At 42.9% G+C, this 21,410-nt stretch overlaps 1 protein-coding gene across 2 annotated transcripts; it reads right to left on the bottom strand.

The window, feature by feature from the left end:
* Positions 1-557: 557 nt before the first annotated feature.
* On the bottom strand, positions 558-17,180 carry PLIN2 (perilipin 2). 2 transcript variants are annotated; one of them, XM_047830384.1, is made up of 9 exons: positions 17,076-17,180; positions 15,552-15,603; positions 15,272-15,467; positions 13,134-13,216; positions 11,772-12,057; positions 11,084-11,265; positions 9,811-9,945; positions 8,832-9,122; positions 558-970 (listed from the first exon to the last, which is right to left on the bottom strand). In XM_047830384.1, exons 2-9 carry the CDS (start codon positions 15,579-15,581, stop codon positions 830-832), a joined length of 1,344 nt encoding a protein of 447 aa, XP_047686340.1. In that variant the 5' UTR covers positions 15,582-15,603; positions 17,076-17,180; the 3' UTR covers positions 558-829. The 2 variants fall into 2 exon arrangements, with proteins under 2 accessions (XP_047686340.1, XP_047686342.1); XM_047830386.1 differs by lacking the exon at positions 558-970 and having other exon boundaries at positions 8,258-9,122.
* Positions 17,181-21,410: the final 4,230 nt, after the last annotated feature.

Below are 21,410 nucleotides of genomic sequence, written 5' to 3'. Positions count from 1 at the left end.
TGCTGTCAGCACAGAGCCGCCTCGGATCCTTTGTCCCCCTTTCTCTCTGTCCCTCCCCTACTCACACCCTCTCTCAAAAAATCAATAAACATTAAAAAAAAAAAAAAAAACTACTATTTGGACACTAGGGACGCTCATAGCTACTGGCCTGACCATAGTTTCTACAATTTATTTAACGCTACTCTGTGCCAGGCATTGCTTTAAGCTTTTCACAAATGTTAATTTGTTTATTCTTCATAGCAAACCTATTATTATCATCAAACTAAATCCCCATTTTACAGATGAGGAAGTTGAGGTACAGGGAAATTATGTAAATTGTTTAAAGTCACACAACTCGTAAGTGGCAGAGCCAAGATTAATATCCACAATCTTTACTCATCTTGATATACTTCCTCCCAGTTGACCTGTTTTCAGATGCCCACCCCTAGGCTAGGAGAAGGCAAAAAAAAACCCCTGACCTACAGACCCACTAAGACACCCCCATCCTGGGAGGCCAAAAATAAAAACAAAAACAAATGTCCATTACATTAGTATATTTAAAAAAAAAAGTCACTAACTCAAGATTATACAGCACCATTTTTATTATAGGCATTTCAATAATTAAATTTTGAAGAATCATATAAAATGATATATGATACAGAACGAGGTTCTCTTACAAAAGTTTAGATCAATCAGTTTCATTACAATTAAGACCAAGCAGCCAAAGAAAAAAAAGAATAGATTAACCCACAATAGATTAATCCCCAAAACCTCAGGAATAAACACGCAAGCAAGCTTGAAGTTTACTGTGACATAAATTGTGTATTCAGCCAAAAGGAGTATTTTCTTGTTAGTTATTCAACATTTGGCCCTGAGAGGACACGGGGCCATTAGCATGTGAATGATCTGACCCATCCTCCTCTTCCAAAGCAATAATATCTGGAATTTCATCAGTCTCAGATGTCAAGTCTATAGCAGTGAAATCAAATACCTGTAAAAGAAGAATCTTGGATATTAAAACAAACACTGGTGAACTGCACTGTCCTCATGGAGACCCTGATTACTGCATGTGAATGAGCCTCCCTTTCTCCATAGCCATGCTTCCTGAAAGGTGTTTAGTCATATTACCACAGTTCACTCATATTATAAAACTTCTCTTTAAAATGAAACTAACTAGGGGGGAACTTACTAAATGAAAGTTTTCTTGAAAATACAAAATGTAAGGCATTTCCAGTTATTCATCTATTAATCTACTATTCTCTTAAAATCAGTAGTAATATTCCACTTTTCCAGAAGTCTGACTTACAAATGTAACCCTTTTGGGAAACGTCTAGGAACTGAGGAAGGAAAAGGTGTTTTAATAGTTGAAACAGCCATCCCAAAGTCCTATTCTTCTCTGCATAGGAAAGGCTTTTAGGGATAAGAAGTTCTATTAGCTCTTACTTTACATACAATTTTGATAAGCTATGCGATGTTTCTTAGACGACAGCAGATTAAAAGCAGAAAATTAGTAAGGTATAATAAATTACTAAAGACTGGAATCTTGATAGCAGAGAAAAAAAAGTTAGCTAATTATCTAGCAGAGGCAAAACAACAAAAATCCATCAAAATGCAGACAACAGGAGGGAAGAGTGAGGAGTTACTGTTTAATAGTTACAGTTTATGCTTGGAATAATGATAAAGTTCTAGAAATAGAAAGTGATAATGATGGCACAACATGGTGAATGTACCTAATGCCATTGAATTGTACGCTTAAGAATGCCTAAAATGAGGGCGCCTGGGTGGCATAGTCAGTTAAGCGTCCGACTTCAGCTCAGGTCATGATTTCACGGTTTATGAGTTCGGGTCCTGCGTTGAACTCTGTGCTGACAGCTCAGAGCCGGACGCCTGCTTCAGATTATGTGTCTCCCTCTCTCTCTCTGCCCCTCCCCCCCCCCATGCTGTGTCTCCGTCTCTCAAAAACGAATAAACATTAAAAAAAAAAAAAAAGAATGGCTAAAATGGTAAATTTGATGCTGTGTACATTTCACAATTAAGAAAGAGTAAAAATGAAACAAGAGGAAAAACAGACAAGAAGAGGAATCTTGTTTATCTTCCCAAAGAACTCAGGTGCTCAGAGAACTGTCTGACCTGAGGTACAACTACCATTTATTCTTGAGGCTCTCAGTTTGGGTAGATCAAACTACATTCTAGCTATTTATCAATGTTCGCCTTGCAAAGATTCGATCCAACCTGACATCCACCAAAGCCAGCAATGCTTATACAATTTGATTCAGAGCATCAGTCAGACAAGCCAACTATTGCAATTTGAGCTTTAGTAGGTTAAAAGATACACCTTACTTAGCTCTCTCTTCTAAACTATGTCTGTTAATAGTATGTTTTAACATCCAATATGACTTTGTTTTTAACAAATATAAAATAGAACAGGAAGGTACAACACAAGAAGATACAGGCAGAGAGATTTTCTGGGCCCCAAAGAGGCAAGCTGCAGTTTTCTCTTATCAGAGAGCTAGAGTGCTAGAACAGAAAAAAAAAAAAAAAAAAAAAAATGCATGCACTTTGACAACAGTAAGACATCAAACTAAAACCCCATCCTACCACCCACCTCTTCTCAACCTGTCTCCTCACCTGAGGAAGATACCTGATTTGGTTACAGATGAAGAATGAAGGTAGAATGAGCCTAACTTGTAAAAGGTGCTCAGTAAAGAGTAGCTTTTATTTTCATATGTTCCTTAAATACCAACACACACACACACACACTACCTCCAAAGTCACCTAACTTGTCCTATCTTTGCAGAAGGTTGGGGATCCCAAACTCAGAATTTTTGGAGAAAAGTTTTCAGCACCACTATCAAAAAAAAAAATCTCTAGTACCTGAGATGCTTTACAAGAGTCATGTGAATAATTCCCCTTCCATATATCCAGAATGATCCAGAGTGTATAATGTCCATTAAATTCTTGGCTACCAGTAAAACCTACTTGGAGGCTGTGAATAGAGGGTAGGACAACTAAGAGGTAGTCACAATCCATCAAGTTTCCATGGTGAGTTTAATGTAAAATGTAGTGATTGTGCCTGACCATCTTCATGAGAAATGTGGCACAAGAGAAATCATTTCGCACATCTATAACATAAATCCTTTTTCACTGACATGAGCAAGTGTAGTTTGGACCATTGATGGAGTGTAAGGAGTCTCTTTCAGAGAAAACCCATTCAGGGGTAGAGGCCACACTCAAGAATCTGGTACTTACTACGGAATTAATGAGATAATCATAGTCCCCCCCTGAAAGGACAGGAAACCATCAACACATGCTTTTCAGGAAACCAAGTGACCATGCTAGGATTCCTGCAACCTGTTCATACAACCTCTGGGGCACCTTTCATAACATAGACTTCATTGATTCGCATATTTATTATAACAACTTTCCAGAAGGTGGCACTATAAGGTGCCATTTTCTAATTTGCCTAACAGTAGGCTAGTGCTTGGTGGCCTGGTGCCCTGGCTAAGGTGAGACTATTACAGAAATAAAAATAACATCTGTGGGAAGGTAACTTGCTAGTAAAGGTGTATATGCAATGCTGATATGACACAGAATCAGGAAAATTGGTTTATTTTGAAATAGAGTAAGTATAGAAGCGCTAATGTAGTGACAAGAAGAAACTGAAATCTAAGTTTGTATGAAAGTAATTTGATTTCTAGTGTTATGAAAGGATCATGCAAGAGGTAGTGAGTGACTAGCTCTATCACCAAATACATAAGATAAACCCTGGTGAGAGTTCGATTTAGCACAAACGTCTCACCACCCAGAACAGATTGCATATGCAGCTTGTTTATGTGCTTGTGAGCTACAGAACTCTGTTTTACATGAACACTGTTTTACATGAACACTGTTCTGTTTTACATGAACACTGAGTACCATCCCCTGGTGCACATCACCTTCCCTACTGTAGAAACACCCTCTTGTACCCTGATGCTTTGTCCTCAGCCAACAAGAGTCTGTGGAAGTGATTAGAACTCTTAGCAAAGGGAGCAGGTTGACACCGATCACAAAGTAATCCTTGGTATGTATCCATTGCACAGCATTCAGCTAGTCACTGTTAACTCCTGTGTATTCCATTCGTTTGAGCAGGTAAATCAAGCGTAGGTCTTAGGACACTTTATGGAACCCACACTGGGATTCTTGTTTGGAGAGAAGGAACTATAGGTAACCCTAGTCCTGTTTCCTTTGCTTCTCTAACAGTATTCAGTGGGTCACCTACAGTAGAATCACTAGGGATGATGCTTTCTATTTTAAGGGATGCTTTGATTTTTTTTTTAAGGGATGCTTTTTTCTTTCTTTCTTTTTTTAATTTTTTTTTTAACGTTTATTTATTTTTGAGACAGAGAGAGACAGAGCATGAATCGTGGAGGGTCAGAGAGAGGGAGACACAGAATCTGAAATAGGCTCCAGGCTCTGAGCTGTCAGCACAGAGCCCGACGCGGGGCTCGAACTCACGGACCGCGAGATCATGACCTGAGCCGAAGTAGGACGCTTAATCGACTGAGCCACCCAGGCGCCCCTAAGGGATGCTTTTAAAAACTGCAGATGTCTGGTACTACCACCAGACTAGTAACCAGATTCTCTGGAGGTGGAACCCATGAATCTGCATTTTGTCAATTTCTCCAGTTGATAATCCCTGGCATAGACAAAGAGGGCAGAACACTCCCTGGTGTGCTGTTAACCATGCCAAGAGTTCATTTTATACACGGGAGTCAGCCTGATTGATCCATTAACTACCTCCTTAGCTGAGTTTTCCTGTGCTCTAGCCTGTGCAGACAAAACAAAAGTTGAAGTGCTTCATTCACACCATTCAACATCTACTCTTATTAACGCTAAGCTTTAATTTAAATGGTTGGATAGGGGCGCCTGGGTGGCTCAGTCAGTTAAGCATCTCAGTTCAGCTCAGCTCAGGATCTGGCAGTTTGGGGTTTTCCAGCCCCACATCAGTGGCTCTGCTGTCAGCATGGAGCCCGCTTCAAATCCTCTGTTCCCCTCTCTCTCTGCCCCTCCCTTCCTTGGTCTCTCTCTCAAAAATAAACATTTTTTAAAACCTTAAAAAAATAAATAAATAAGTGGATGGATGGAATAAAAGCCAAAATACAAATGTTGGTGAAGATGTGGAGAAAACAGAATCCTCATACCTTGCTGGTGGGCACGTACAATAGTACAGCCACTTTGGAAAACAGTTTGGCAGTTTCTCAAACAAGTAAACACATGGTGTCTATGACCTACTCTCCATTCCATACCCACACATATACCCAAGAGACATGAAGACATAATTTAAGTGGTAACTAGTTCTCCAACACTACCTACATAAAAGTACCATTTCATCTATTCACTACTTTTGTAACATGTAGTTAACATTTTCCTTTTTTTTTAGTTTATTTATTTTGAGACAGAGCAAGCATGAGCAAGGGAGGGGCAGAGACACACAGAGAGAGAGAGAATCCCAAGGCTCTGCACACTGTCCAAGAACTCACGAACCATGAAATCATGACCAGAGTCAAAACCAAGAGTCGGACACTTATTTAACTGACTGAACCATCCAGGCACTCCTTTCCTAAGTTCTAGAAGACATTAGAAGTTTTTTTCCCCTCTCACAGGAAATATCACCTAAGTTAGCATTCCCTTTTGCTTTGGTCGATAAAACTGAAAACTCAAATTGTTGCCCTGCCATTCCTATACTGCCTTATGCTGAAGTGTAATATTTTGCAGGTTAACTTTATAATATAGGTAGGGAATTTTTAAATTGGCAGCCTGGAACAGAGTGAGGGATAAACAATGTCCTATACCAGGATATTACTTGAATGTTCATCGACAAGCTTCCCCTAAGACCATAAAAGTCTCTTGAGCAAAGTTTCTGGTTTTACCATTTTCATCAGGGCAGAGTCCATGCCTTATACTACTAGGAACTCAAACACCAAATTAAATCACTTTGTAATGCAGCTACATAGATAGAATAACATAGCCACCTACATCTCACAAGACCATCATCCATGCAGACTCAGTACTAGGTCACTCTTGGAGCTGGGACAGTCCCAAGTCCATGAGAGCACAGGGAGATCAGGGAGATCAGACGGGCAAAAGGCCCTCCTTTCCATACCCCCACATCTGCTCTCCCAGGCATCATTTAGACTCCATTTCCTTAAAGACTGGTGCACAAGTATCTATCCTGCTCTTTATTCCTCCTTCCCTCACCAGCCACCTCTATGAGCTAAATGATATTCTAGAAGAGAGATTTCAGATAGACCAAATTTCAGTTTTTCCCTTCTCAGTTCATTAGGTCTTCAATACCTACACTGCACTTTGATAGTGGATAGATTTTCCTAATCACGTCCTGATATTACACCTGGACTGGCAACTTAAAGATGCTGTATGTCACTGCCCCACAGTGGTGTCCCCCTATGCCTCTAGTGCAAAACAGAAAGACATCCTATCCTCAAACATTTCACTTTCATCTGTTGAAGCGTCACTAATTTTACATTACAGGTGAAAATACTAAGGCTAAGAGATGCATGGCTAGCACACCATATTTTTTTGATTTTTTTACCCAGAACTAACCAGAGTCCATGTTATTATTACAAAGGAAAAAAAAACAAAAAACAAAAAACCTTTGAACACTCAAGCATGCCACGTCAGCCTTCATGCAGCCAAATGTTTAAAAACCGTCCATAGTTATTGTGCTTAATCGGCTTTTTTTCTCACTAGAATTGTCCTCCTTGGGGAAAAGTCTGTTAAACCAAACTGCCAGTTTATGCAACAATAAAGCTGTAAGATGCAAGACCATGGATTTTGAGACATGTTGACAACAGAATGGAATGCACATGGGCACAAACTTGAGACACAAAGCCAGACAAAACCACAAGTGAGCACAGCTCATGGCAAAAAAATGAGGGCTAGTGCTGTTTTTCTGGAAGCTAAGTAGTCTTGTTCATGAATAGCTTTGAGAATGGTCTCCTTTCCATAAGCAATTCAGCTGGCCCTGTAACTTTCATAATGGGAAAACAAGTTTATGTTCAGGGTAAGAAAGTATGTGTATAGCTACGGTATGTAATTTACCAACCAATTAGAACAAACCACAAGATAGGAGCCTTGGAATTTTGAGGGGGAGGGGCAAGGTCATGTCCAATTAGGATGAAGAAGTTAAAAAATATTTAAGAGTCAGTTGCTCTGGAAAATGCCAGTTCTTGGGACCAGGCAGGCAAGTGAATGGATGGGTTTCCATCCCGGAAGCCCATGGAATTGTGGCAGTCCACCTTCCCAGTAACTAGATACTTCTCGGCTTCAAGTATCTCAGTGAGTCTCTCCCCTCCAATTCATCTCACCTGTTTACTGATTCCTGGAGTTACCTCAAGGGGCAAAACTTAGTTCTGTCACTTTGTAAGCTTTGATGGTCTCACTCACATCAAGGGCACATGCGGTTACGCGCGGCCTCCTTGTTTTCTTGGGGAGAAAGGGGAGGGAGGAACCAGAATATAAAGAGACAAACCTTAGACTTCAGCTCTAAAGAGCAGCCTTGCTATCCTTTTCGCGGGGACAGGCAGAAGTATGTAGCTGCATTTGACAAGTTGTTTTTTAAACAGTTTGGCATCCTGCAGCTTTGTTACAAGGAGATTCATGAGATTTCCTCCCTCGTTGACCAACACTGAGGGACTAGAAGTCTGAACACCCTCAGGTGGAGGTAAGAAGAATCCTTTCCTACAGAAGGATCCAAAGTCTAAAAGTCTTTCTATTTCTAATTATTCCTAAAGGTATCTCCCCAACTATTGTTAGTGACTTTCTCCCAAAGTGACAACATGGCAAGTCAAATTGAGCTGAGACTGGACACTGACTAGTCTCGGTTCAGGGCTCTCGCTTTCAACAGCACTTTACCAAGAAAGGCATACTGCCTTTACAGGAAACTGATGCCAATTGCTTCCTTTCAGTTTTGATTCCTTTTCAGCCATAAGTAGCCTTCTACTGGCCTAAAAACCCCTCAGAGGTTGAGTGAATGGGGAGATAAAGGCAACAACTGTCACCCTGTAAAAATTCTGGTATGCACATTAGCTTTTAATTTGTTTAAGACCTGTTGTGAAACCCTCCATTTTTAGCACTAGCCTTCTAATGTTATTACCCTACCAAGTTCCCCACTGGGCCAGTTGGAATTCACAGATGTGTGTTAATAACCCCATCATGCAGGCCAAGCAGCTCTATGAAAGCAACACACGAAGCACATGGAACACACAGCATAAAATCAATCTATTCTGCAGTGAATTTTATTGAATTCATAGGGGACATTCCTTTACGAAAAATAAAAAACTGAAGTTGTACAGGCATGCTTGGTGAGACCAATCAGTGACAAAGCCTGCTCAGACCAAACCGGAGCAGACACCAGTTCACACCACAGCCCACACGAAGGTGTTTTTATTCAATACAAATAAACAGCAACAAGGCTAACACGCTGAGACCATAAAGCACTGAAACTTTTTGTGAGTTCGACCAATGTATCATTTAGCATTCTTTTCTTACCAGCCAGGTAAACAATAGAACGCATCTGCTGATGCCAGAAATTTTAAAGCTCTGAATCCAGTTAGAAAAGACTACAACTGGGGACGTTTTTCCCAGCTAGCTGCTTCCCCAATTCCGAGTTGTCTAGCAGGTTAATTTCAACAGAACAGAAAGGATCATCTGGCTGGCTGAACCATCTACTGGTGACAAGGACAGGTTTAATGTGTTTTGTGCTGAGGCTGCTGGGCCTGACTGGTTGTGTCCTTCTCTGCACCTTGGTCCTGAGCATTCTGAGACTCGGTCAGCTGAGGATAAAAGGGACCTACCAGCCAGTTGAGAGGTGTGTTGTTAACAAGATAATCCATCACATCATCTAAAGACTCCTTCATTTTCTGCAGCTGCCCCTTGCTAGAAGTGAGGAGGCCGTCAGACACTTCCTTAAAGGAGGCAGCGTTGCGGAACACTGAGTAGATGTCACCAGCCATCACCCCCACGTGACTGGCCTGATCCTGGATGTTCTGTGGTAACCCCTGGATGTTGGACAGCAGGGTGTGGCACGTGGTCTGGAGCTGCTGAGTCAGGTTGCGGGCAATAGCAAGAGTACGTGACTCAATGTGCTAAAAATAAAGCAAGTTTAAAAATTAGCAGTGAATCCAACAGGGCTATTTAGCAGTCAGTTCAATTACAGTAAACTGGGTATGTGTCTACCACGTATGTGGATTCTTTGACTTTTCAAAATCCTCATTAGAACCCAAGAATACAAGAGCAGTTCTGTCCACTTTTCAGTAGGCATATGAGCTTTGGGAAACCAAAGAACCACTTTCTAGGACTACAAGCATGGTATTTCTTCTGTCTGGAACATCCGGGCCCTTACTGCCCTTTCACCTAGTTTATTCACCCATTAGACCTCAACTTAGCACTCCTCTCTTCCAGGAAGCCATCTGACTCACCCATCCTTTCTCTAAGGCTGAGTTAGGTTCCTTTCCTATACATTCTCATAGCACCTGTGTTGATGCTAGCAGAAAGCACTGTGGCAATAAAAATGCCATATCACCTGTGAGTCTGTGCCCCTTATGAGGGCAAGGCTAAGTTTCTCATTTAGTTGTATTCTGATATGGGCAAGACGTGGGTCTGTAGGTTAAATTACTGCACATTTTGCTTTTCTGTCACTGAACAACCTATGTACCCAGTATTGTTCAAACTTGTGATAGAAGACAGTATTCTAAGAGGAATAATGGGAAAATGGAAATGAAAAATAAGAACATCTTCAGAAACTGTACTGGATGACTCTCCCCAGTGTCTCACCTCAGCACAGTGGGATTCATCTGTATCATCATGGCCGATGCTTCTCTTCCATTCCACCCAGGAGAGATAGAACTTATCCTGAGCACCTTGAATTTTCTGGTTGGCACTCTGCACATTCTTCCTGGCAAATTCAATCTAGAGTATGTTGAAATAACACAAAGGAACAAACCAGTCAGACATGCATTCATATTAGCCAGTTCTCAGAGGATATAAATCAGATAATATAAAAAACAAGAATTTCCATGAGAGTTTAAGGAGAGTTGTCCCCACTATCATTGTTACTTATTACCAGTTTTTGTAAATCAAGTAATCATAGTTTTTTACTTCCTCTATTTATTAAACCACTGTCTCCAAATTTACGTCCACTTTAGCACAGGTAAGGTAACTCAAATTTAACATGTATATACATAAAACATAAAATTACAAAAGGAAAAGGAATTAAAACCCCCTCTTCCCTGTTGCCCTCTTCCCTGTTGCCAGCTACCTCTTTCCCCTTCCAAGAAGAAACCAGCTTCTAAGGATAGTACAATACAGACTGTTTTGCAACTTGGCAATCTTTAATGGCTACACAAGTTTTTTTATGACGTATCAATTTAATTACTTTCCGATTAGTTGACAGGCATCGTTTATAGTGTTTTGTAACTCTAAACTTATCTGTGCATCTATAAAGAAACATTTTTTTTAAACGTTTATTTATTGTTGACAGACAGAGACAGAGCATGAGCAGGGAAGGGGCAGAGAGAGAGGGAGACACAGAATCCAAAGCAGGCTCCAGGCTCCAAGCTGTCAGCACAGAGCCTGACTCAGGGCTCAAACCCACAAGCAAACACTGAGATCATGACCTGAACCGAAGTGGAACATTTAACTGACGGAGCCACCCAGGAGCTCCTACAAGGAAACATTTCTAAAAGTAAAACTGCCTAAGGCATAGGTGTGTTTGTAACTTGCCCAGAACAATCCCTCGTATCCCCCAGGAAAGCACAAGTACAGGCACACCTCTTTCTCTACCTCACTGCCCACAGCATCACATTTTGCCACTGTGATAAGCCAGGGGAAGCATCTGGAACTTGGCCCCTCAGAAGAAGACTAACATCGCTTCATGTATTTCAGCCATTTATCGTTCCTTTTCGGTGAGTTGTCTGTATAACTCTTTGCCCATTTTTCTACTGGGTTGTTCACAAGATTAAAATTCCTGGATGTCATGATTACATTTCTCTCATCCCTCCAGAGGGATGGGCTCACTTTAGCTACCTTTAAATGAAGTTCTACTCACCAGGTTAACAGTGGAATGGAGCTGAGAAATGGTCTCTTGGCTTTTTTGCTTGGCTTCTTTAACCCTGCTGAGAGCCTGCTGGTAGGCACGTGAGCGGAGCTTGGTAGACAGGGATCCCAGCCTAATGTAATAACTTGGCTTCTGAACCGTATCAAACCCTTCAACCTTTTTTGCTTCTTTTTCTGAAATTAGAAATAAAGGAACAAAAATCCCAAGGGATCACACCTAGAAGTGAGGAGGCCTGGCCTCTAACCTGGATCTTACCTTGTTGATTCTACCCACCCACCTAGCAATTATGCTCTCATTCCCCCAAGACAGCTCCTGTCTGCTGCTGGGCTTGACCACCCAAAACATACATATCACTGCATCTGACATCTTTATCTACACGTGTCTCAACCCCCCCCCCCACCCCTATCAGTGAGCTTCTTGGGCAACACAGTATCTGGCACATAGTAGGCACTAAATGTTTAATGATTCTGTAAAGCAGCCCACTGAAAATAACCCATTTATAGAAAATTTCTCTAAGTTAATTTCTCCCAAAGTTTCCAAACTTACTATGTAGAATTCTATATGAAACAACTCAGAATCAAACAGGTGACTTTTGGTATACGAAGTAGATCTCAATGAAGCAGTTTTAAAAGACAGATTTAAGATATAAACTATGAGTTCAAGACAAATATCCAATTACCTAGTTCTTTCTCAGTGAGAGGGAGGTACTGGTCTACCAGCAACTCGGATTTGGTGAGTGCATTCTCTACTCCACTGCTAACCAGCTGCATCATCCGACTTCCCAAGACCGTGTTAATGCCGCCATTGACCACAGACTTGGTCTTCTGCACACTGCCAGTCACTGCTCCTTTGGTCTTGTCCATCACCCCAGTGATGGTGCTGGCCATGGTATCCTTGGCTCCAGTCACAGTAGTTGTCACAGCATCTTTTGCCCCAGTCATAGCACCTCTGGCATTGGCAACAACCTACAAGTAAAAAAACAGATTGCTTGGCTGATCAGAAACACAGGCGTAAATATAGAATTATAGTCTTAACGAGGACAGCCTCATTGGAAGTGCTTAACAAGGAATCTGGCCCTTTCACTCTCTAGCTTTAGGTCTTAGGCAAATCGCCAAGAGTTAATAAGCATCAATTTCCTCAGCAGGTCTATCTGCCCTATCTGCCACCGCTCAAGCGTTGCTGGAGGAGCCAATAAGGTAAAACGATACAAAATGTGTCAAGGTATTTCATTTTAACTAGGACGAACATGTAATAAGGTACAAAAGATCCTCTAGAGAATGGCATTTTCCATGTTGACATGTTCACAGTGAGAGCAGCAGCCCAGGCACACCTAGGAGCATAGACAGGTGGTACCATGCCCACCTGGCCCTAGGAACACAGCCCCAGAAGGTCAACACCTGGGCAGAGATGTCAGTTCCCCATCCTAAAGGATGGGCTCTCAGACACTGTGAGAAAAATTTTTTTTTTTTTTTTAATAATTTTTTTTTTTCAACGTTTATTTATTTTTGGGACAGAGAGAGAGACAGAGCATGAACGGGGGAGGGGCAGAGAAAGAGGGAGACACAGAATCGGAAACAGGCTCCAGGCTCTGAGCCATCAGCCCAGAGCCCGACGCGGGGCTCGAACTCACGGACCGCGAGATCGTGACCTGGCTGAAGTCGGACGCTTAACCGACTGCGCCACCCAGGCGCCCCGAGAAAAATGTTTATATACCACCTCTTCATTTATCTAATACCATATGGGAATCAGTTATTTGTGACAGCAGTATCATCTACAGAGGCAAAGCCACCAATCAATAAAGATCATACTAAAGCATGACAACCAAAGGGGGCGAATTCATCTTGTTCCTTAGAGATAACCTGACAGTAATTCAGCAAGTAAGGGAGTGGCCATCGCTGTTTCAAAAATACATTCAGGAGGAGAATTTATTTCTCCTGTTTATGGCATGTTCATGACATGCACAGCCTGGGCTAACCAGACAGAACATGAAGACGTGTGAGGCAGCAAGCCTTGGCACTCTTGCCCCCCCAACCAAGCTCACCTGGTTTGTTGGCTGATTCAGAATAGGCAGTTTCTCCTCAATCCTGTCGAGCCCCTTACAAGCATAGGTATTAGCAACCGCAACTAGAAGAATCACAAATGAAGACAATGTTAAGTGCAGATAAGAACGTATACTATTATACCTTGGACCTTTGGCATTTTTATAAAAAATTGGAAGAATGTCGATCTTCATTTACAATACAACGCACTGCCTAGTTTCTCTAGCTCAGATGGAAGAGGCTTAGCAGGTTGCTGGCAATTGTCTTCTACAGACAAGGAAATAAGGAAGTGGAAGGGAGCAGCAGGCAGTGGCAACGCTGTGCCAGGTAGGAAGCTGGCTAAGAAGCTTCTTCCTCATCAACTGGTATCTAAGGTGAATGCTAAGAGAAGCCAGGCTTCAACTGAACCCTCATTCAGGGAATGAGGTATCTGAAAATTCTAAAAATTAGCACTTCCTGTCCAGTTTAATCCCTACCTACACTTAATTCAGTAAGTGGCACTGTATTTTGGGTTATTAGCAGGAAAAAGCATGCTAACAGCACCCTGAACGTCACCAACAAAGCACAGATTTTAGTCCAAGCTTCCCTTCCAATGATGGCCAAGCCAAGCACTAGTAACAAATCCATCTGGGAAGAAGCAGAGTTGGAAAATTGGTCCCTAACGGTTCCTTATAATCCCAGAAGGCCATGATTTAACCATTTAGAGGAAGTATCTAAACCTTTACTCAAAAGTAGTTAATAACATGAAAAAATGGAACCCTTCCTACACTACTAGTGGTAATGTAAAACGGTGCAGCTGCTTTGGAAAACAAGCCAGCAGTTCCTCAAAAACGTAAGCAGTTAACATATGACCCAGCAATCCCACTCCTAGGTATATACCCAAGACACCTGAAAACATATATCCACACAAAATCTTGTACACGAACATTCACAGTAACATTCAAGATTTAGCATCGCCGAAAGTAGAAGGAACCCAAATGTCCATCAACTGATGAATAAGTAAAATGCAATCTATCCACACAATGGAAAATGATTCCACAATAAAATAAGGCACTGATACGACACGACATGGATAAACCCCAAAGACATAATTATGCTAAATGAAAGAAGCCAGTCATGAAAAACATTTTTTATGGTTCCATTTATATTAAATGTTCAGAAAAGAGAAGTCTATAAAGACTGAAAATAGATTAGTAGTTGCCTAAGGGCGTTGGAAGGAGATGGGGAGAGACTGCTAATGGGTGTAAGGTTTCATCCTTTTTTTTTTTTTAATTGTAGCAAAATACAAACATAAACTTCACCATTTTCACTATTTAAAATAAAAATGGTTTTACCTCTGCATAATTCAGAGGCATTAAATGCATTCACAATGGTATGAAATTATCACATTATTTTCAGAACTTTTTCAACATCCTAAACAGAAACTGGTATGAGGTCCCTTTCTGAGGTGATGAAAAGGTTCTAAATGGATTATAGAGATACTTGCACAACTCTGTGAATATACTAAAAACTACTTAATTGTACACTTTAAGTGGGTGAGTTCTATGGTGTGTTAATTGTACATCAAAAATATGTTACTTTTGACAATAGTTCATGCATATTGTGTGATCCCAAGGAAATCAGTTATTCATTTCACCCACTAGCTCCCCTTGTGATCTCTGCTGACAGAGGCATCACTGGAGGACTGTTTAACTCTCTTGAATATCTGCTATTGTTATGAGGCAGACGCTTTCCATAACAATAAGGGCCACCTGGTAGGGCTTTTTTTTTTTTAAGTTTATTTTTGAGAGAGAAATGGAGAGCAAGCAGACAGAGAACAAACGGGGAGGGTCAGAGAGATGGAGACAGTCAGCACTGTCAGCACAGAGCCTGACGTGGGGCTCGAACTCACGAATCGTGAGATCATGACCGGAGCCAAAGTCAAGAGTCAGACACTCAACCGAGTGAGCCACCCCAGTGCCCCTACCCAGCAGTTTGTAAGTAAAGGCAGTATGTACCTAAGGAAAGGCAGAGGGGGTTCCCTGAGGCTGCCTCTAAGTGCTAGGAGTCTAAGGCTGGCTTTCACATATTCTAGACAGTTCCTGGCCTCACCCCTGCCCAATCCCTTGGACTGAATCTTGAGGAAGAAATCAGAACTCACTTTGTGGCTCCAGCTTCTGGATGATGGGTAGAGCACTCGTCACAGCCACAGAAGTGATGGTCTTCACACCCTTCTCCGCCATCTCGCACACGGACTTCAAGCAAGGATACTGATCCTTTGTGCTGATGTAAGCCGAGGAGACAAGGTCGTATGTGGAGCTCACCAAGGGTAGGTTAGCTACCCTAGTGACCACACTCTGCAACCAAGGCAGAGGAAATTGTTAATTCCTCAAAACACACGGGAGGGAAAGGAATCAAGAAACTGTATTTAAAGGTCATACCGGTTGTGGATTAACTGCGACCGATGCCATTTTTCCTCCTGAAGAAAGAAATCTGTGGAAGAGAAACTTCTTTCAGGATACCAGGGTAAGACTCTCCCAGACTCAGTCCCCACTCAAGTAAATGTTAATTTCAAGAGAAACATGCAAGATACAGTAGGTGTGGTCTTCTGCATTTCTCAAGCTGGCAGCTCTCCCCTAGGCAAACACCTTCTGAGGCCGGCTTTCAGAATTTATGGGTAAAATTCCAATAGAAAACAGGGTCCATAGGAAACAGCAAAGTTATTGGGATGTTTGTCTTGTTCTCCACCAGGATATTAGGAATGCCTTTTGAAGAGGAACATCTGTTCACAAAAACTGTGGAACCAAGTTAAAATCCATGATAAAACTATAGAGAGGGGTGCTTGGCTGGGTCAGTCAGTACAGCATGCGACTCTTGATCCGGGGTTGTGAGTTCAAGCCCCATGCTGGGTGTAGAGATTACTTAAAAATATTTTTTATTAAAATTTAATGTTTTTCTTTTTTCTTTTTTGAAAGAGAGAGAGAGAAACCGCGCAGGAGGTGCAGAGAGAGAGAGGGAGGCACAGAATCTGAAGCAGGTTCCAGGCTCTGAGCTGTCAGCACAGAGCCCCAGGGGCTGGAATTCACTAACCGGGAGATCATGACCCTGACCTGAGCCGAAGTTGGACGCTTAGCCAACTGAGCCAACGTTGGATGCTTAACCAACTGAGCCAACCAGGCGCCCCTAAAAGTAAAATATTGTTAAAAAAGATTTCAAGTAGAAGACATCTTTGACAGGACCATCTGTGATAAAATGAGGCACCGATAAATACCTCATTGATAAAATGGAGCACTTTAGGGGAATTTATTCCTTCCTTTGAAGGGACTGCAACTAGTCTAGGGGAGACTAAAGCACGAGAGGGAAGGCGGGCTCCCAGGAATTGAGAAACATTCCAGGAGCCTTTTAAATGTTCATTTAGTTCCTCCAAGGACTATACACCCACATAAAACTGCCTCACTGCTAAGCAGCAGACCTGGGAAGGAAGAATCTATCTGCACGGCCCGCTGTCCACCACTTCAGGGCTAGTCAGTCTACCCTCCGGTCGCCGAGGGTCCCAGTGACACAGGAAATGAGTAAGAGCCACCCCGAAGGGGCAAGTCAGGCGCCAGCACCCACAGCCTTGCTGTCGCCGTGAACCCCACAGAGTTCTGCCTGGAGACGATTTGCTAGCACATTTCCTTTCCGATAATGTACTTTCGGGGACAAATGGAAACTGTTACCGCGCAACCAAGCCAAGAAGCTACACCCGCACTGAAGCCGCTGGCAGAGATTCCAGAAAGAAAAAAAAAAAAAAAGCAAGACTGGAAAGCGCAGGCCCAGGAGACCGCCCTTTCCCAGCCCGGACCCGGAAACCGCCCCGAGGCCGCGAGGCGGGCAGGCTCCGGGACCACCGCCCAGTCCCCCAGCCTGGAGCCCCGCGGGGGACCCGGGCTAGGCCGCGGGTCACAGAGGGGGCGCGCACCTACCAACGGATATTAGCGCAGAGACCAGGGTCCGACGAGTCCCACACGACGTTCAAAGCCAGGCTCTGGCCACCAGGCTATATACCCCGCCGGCCCCGCCCCCCGCGCCCCCGCAGCACGTGACCCGCGGCCCCGAAGCGGAGCAGCCGCAGCCCCGCCCGAGGGCCGCGTTCCCGCCGGCTTGGGCGCCCTCCCGGGCGAGTGGCGGAGGTCGTTGTTGCGCCGGCGGCCTCGCCGGTTTTGCAAAAGGAGTCGGCGGAGTCGCGTTACGAACGAACCGTAACCTGTTGATTATCGTCAGTCCGCAAAACAGAGCTGCCTTTAAAAGCGGAAACGACGGCTTCTGGGATTATTTTTAGCGAGTAAATTTGGTGAAATTTTAACCTGATGACGGTCCTGTAGAGATTGTTTTATTGCTTTTTTGTCTTTAAGGTTAGTTTTTCAAATGTATTTCTCGTTTATTTAATTCACAAGAAGGGCTTTAGAATGCCGTCGGTTGGTCTCCTTTTTTCCCCCCAGGAACAGTTATTTCCAAATCACTCCAGGATGGTATCTGCCTGTGCTTATTATGCAAGATGGTCTGTAAAAAAAAATTGTCACGCTTTTTCAAAGAAAGAAAGGGCAGTTACATCGTCAACATTTGCGTCCCAGTTTTTTTTTCGTCTTAAAAGGCAGGGACTTGAACCAGATTATCTGAGCAAACAAGTTGCAACGGCCCCGGGCAGGGTAGGAGCTCCGTGCACGTGTCCCCGAACAGACCAGCGGCAGGGGATCCCCGCGTGATGTCGCCGCCAGCCTTTGCCCCCTCGCGCTCTCTCACGGGGAAGGCAAACAAGGGACAGGTGGAAGGGGAGCTAGCGCCCGGGTCGGCCGCCAGGTCATGGCCGCCTCCCGGGGCCTGGCGACTGGCTGTGTCAAGCAGCGGCGTTTCAACTGTGGAAAGCCCTCAAAAGCTCCATTACTTAACTTATGGTGCGTGCACATAGATACTGTGTATCATATCTGCAGCTCCAAACTGACCATTAAAAATGTGTCCCGTACATTTTTAATGGGTGGCTGAGTCGGTTGAGCGTCCGACTTCGGTTCAGGTCATGCTCTCACTGTCCGTGAGTTCCAGTCCCGCCTAAGGCTCCGTGCTGACAGCTCAGAGCCTGGAGCCTGTTTCAGATTCTGTCTGTCGGTCTGTCTCTCTCTCTCTCTGCCCCTCCCCCACTCATTCTCGCGCTCGCTCTCTGTCAAAAATAAGTAAACATTAAAAAAAAAAAAAAAATCCCTTATACAAGACCGAAGCCCTGCATCTAGAGGCCCTCCGCAAGAGAATACAGTATTTCTCCCTCCCTTCGCACCCTGCGATTCAAAATGAAACACAATACTAAACCATAAGATAAATGTTAGGAAGTCCAAAAAGGGTACTGGGTTGGTTTATGTTTTCCCCCACTATGTTGACATTTTCAATGCTTTAAGCAATCAAATTCTTTCTCTCTCTCTCTCCTTTTTTTTTTTTTTTCTTTTTGTTGTTCCAGCTTTGTTAGGGCTATCAGCAGAGGTTTGGTGTGTCAGTTGTTAATCGAACCCCTGCTGTGATGTAAGATGGCAGGAATGTATTGAATTTTGAGTAATAAAGAGTTGAGTGGTTTTTTTTTCTTTTTTTACTTCCCTCTAATCTGACCTCTCATTTTGCAACAGAGAACTCTTGCCCTTTCACCTACAATGGCTCCATTTTGTCCTCTTTTGTTTTAAACCCCTGAGTCACTTGTCCTCAGTAAGGCTGAGCATGCTTCCTTTTGCTTTTTTATTTCTGTAAACGTGAGGGCTCCCGGGACTAATCTTAAATCGGTTAAGCATCTGACTCTTGATTTCTTCTCAGGTCCTGATCTCACAGTTTGTGAGTTCACTCTCTTCGCCACCCCTCCCATGCACTCGCGCTCTCTCTCTCCTCTCTCTCTCCAAATAAATAAACTTAAAAAAATTCTTTTTAAAGAATTGTTTTTGCGTAGTGCGGTAGGGAATTAGTGCATTAGAATCGCCTGGGTACTTGTTTAACATTCAGCCTCCTTCCCCAGACCTACTGAGTTAGGATCTCCAGGGAGTGAGGCCCAGGAGCCTGCATTTTTAACAACACCCCTTTTGAATATCACCCCTTTACTCTTGACATAGCACATTCACGTATTCCTCACAATTGAGCCTCACAACAGTCTGGAAACTCAATGAAATGGGGATTGTTAACTCCCATCTTCTAAATGAAGAACAACTTCAGACAAGTTATGAGATTTGCCCACAGTCTTATGACTTAGCAGCCAGCCAGGCAAGATTAGATCCTAAGGGCATGACCTGGACTCCTTACCTAATTTCTCTTTGTCTTAGGTCCCTCATCTATAAAGTGAAAATAATAGTCCTTCATGCTCTAAATAAAGGGTATATAACTGTTCACTGTACTAGTTTTTCAACTTTTCTGGAGCTTAAGATGTTTCAACATACACAGTAGAGGAAATAATGTAGCAAAGAGAGAAAATGAGCCGACCTGTCATTACATGCAATGTCGTGTAAATCAAAGAGGCTTCAGACAAGTAATACTGTACAAAACAAATTCAGTGAGCTCTGCTGTTAGAAGGATGGTAGTTGGTTTGGGGGCTGAGGAGGACTGGTGACTGGATGGGACCACCGAAGGCCCTTTGGGTGCTGCTAATTTTGTTTCTTCTGCTGGGAGCTAGTGACTATGCTCTTTTTGTGAAAATTTATTAAACTAAAATAACTTTAGCCCCCCCCCCCCTCCCCCGATGGCTCAGTCAGTTAAGCATCCGAATTCGGCTTCAGGTCATGATCTCACGGTTCATGAGTTTGAGCCCATGTTGGGTTCTGTGCTGACAGCTCAGAGCCTGGAGACTGCTTCAGATTTTGTGTCTCCCTCTCTCTCTGGCCCTCCCCATTTGCACTCTGTCTCTCTCTCACACTCAAAAATAAATAAACATTTTAAAAATTTACATAAATGTATGTTGGTATAATCTTATATAATATTTATTAATATATATAATAAAATATATTAAACTTCTATATATTTTTGCGTTTGTTATACTTCTCTAGAAAAGTTTTGAAAAGTTGAGAAAAGGAAAAAATATAGTTATGCTTACTTCTTAAGGTTTTTGCAAGGATTAAGTAAATCAATACACTCAACAGAACAATGTCAGGTGCATAGGAATGGTAGCTATTATTAAGGTTTTCTAACCACACCCAGAGCTTTTTTTGTCCAAGAAAACCATGCTGGGCATTGGGTGAAGAGAACTCAGCTCACAGAGGAAAAGAGAAGGGATCCCAAGGGACCAGCAATATCCCAACTCCTGCCCAGCCTTCCTTCCTGGACTGCAAAGTAAGGGAGACCCTGTTGACCGAAGACAACTGTCCTAGAGTTGTAACAACTCAGCCTTCTTTGAGTATCTTATTGATACAAAGCAATAGTGAAATAGCAAGAAGAAAAAATGTGGCAATGAAGTGTCCTGTGGAAGGGCCAGGGCAACGGGTTTCCTCCCCCACTATTTCTCTTGGCTGACCCATAAGGACTGTGTGCACCAGCTACATCCATCCACACAGGCTCCTCCTACAGGCTTCTCCCCCTCCCCTCCCTTGCTCTTTGGACATACCCTCAGTCTCTTGGTCTGGAATGCCTGCCCATCTGGCAAACTCTATTCACTCTGTGCGACACAGCCCTTCACCTCTGTGAGGCCCTCCTCAACCCCAAAGCCACACACTGGTACACGGCAGGACTGAGCCTCAAACAGGTACGTCAGGCTCCAGTAGCTATACTGCTTACCACTACTTGGTATGTGCTCTTAGGCAATGAGTGAACTTGACTCTCATAGGCCTCAGTTCCTGTAACATGAAGGAGTTAGATGGTATCTAGGGTTCCTTGCAGCTGTATTGTCTTAATCCAAAAAATAACAATACCTTATGTTCTTTATGGCTTTATAATGTTCTTTCTATAAACCTTATTCCAAACCACATGGGGGCCTCTTCCTATACCCTTATCATAACACAGACCTGTCCAAACATAGGAAAAATAATACTATGCTCATCTTCTCTTTTCATCTAAGCTTGAAATTAGATAAAACTGCTTTTCTCGTGGACCAGAGACAAAGATAATGGATCACAAGTAATAAGTAATGAGGCCAGATGATTTCTGTTTTGACCAGTTCCAACTGGTCACCAGCAGGAAAAATTTCTTGGATGACCCAATTAATGTACTTTCCTAATCGTGCCCAAACCTGATCCTCTGGCATTCTTATTCCCCTACAAACAGTTTGGAGAGAAAACAGCAACTCCTCTTTCACATGGACTTTATCTTAA

The sequence above is a fragment of the Prionailurus viverrinus genome, chromosome D4 (genome assembly GCF_022837055.1).
Source record: "Prionailurus viverrinus isolate Anna chromosome D4, UM_Priviv_1.0, whole genome shotgun sequence".
Lineage (NCBI taxonomy): Eukaryota > Metazoa > Chordata > Mammalia > Carnivora > Felidae > Prionailurus > Prionailurus viverrinus.
Note: the sequence above shows the minus strand (reverse complement) of the source record. Positions and strands in the feature narration are given on the sequence as shown.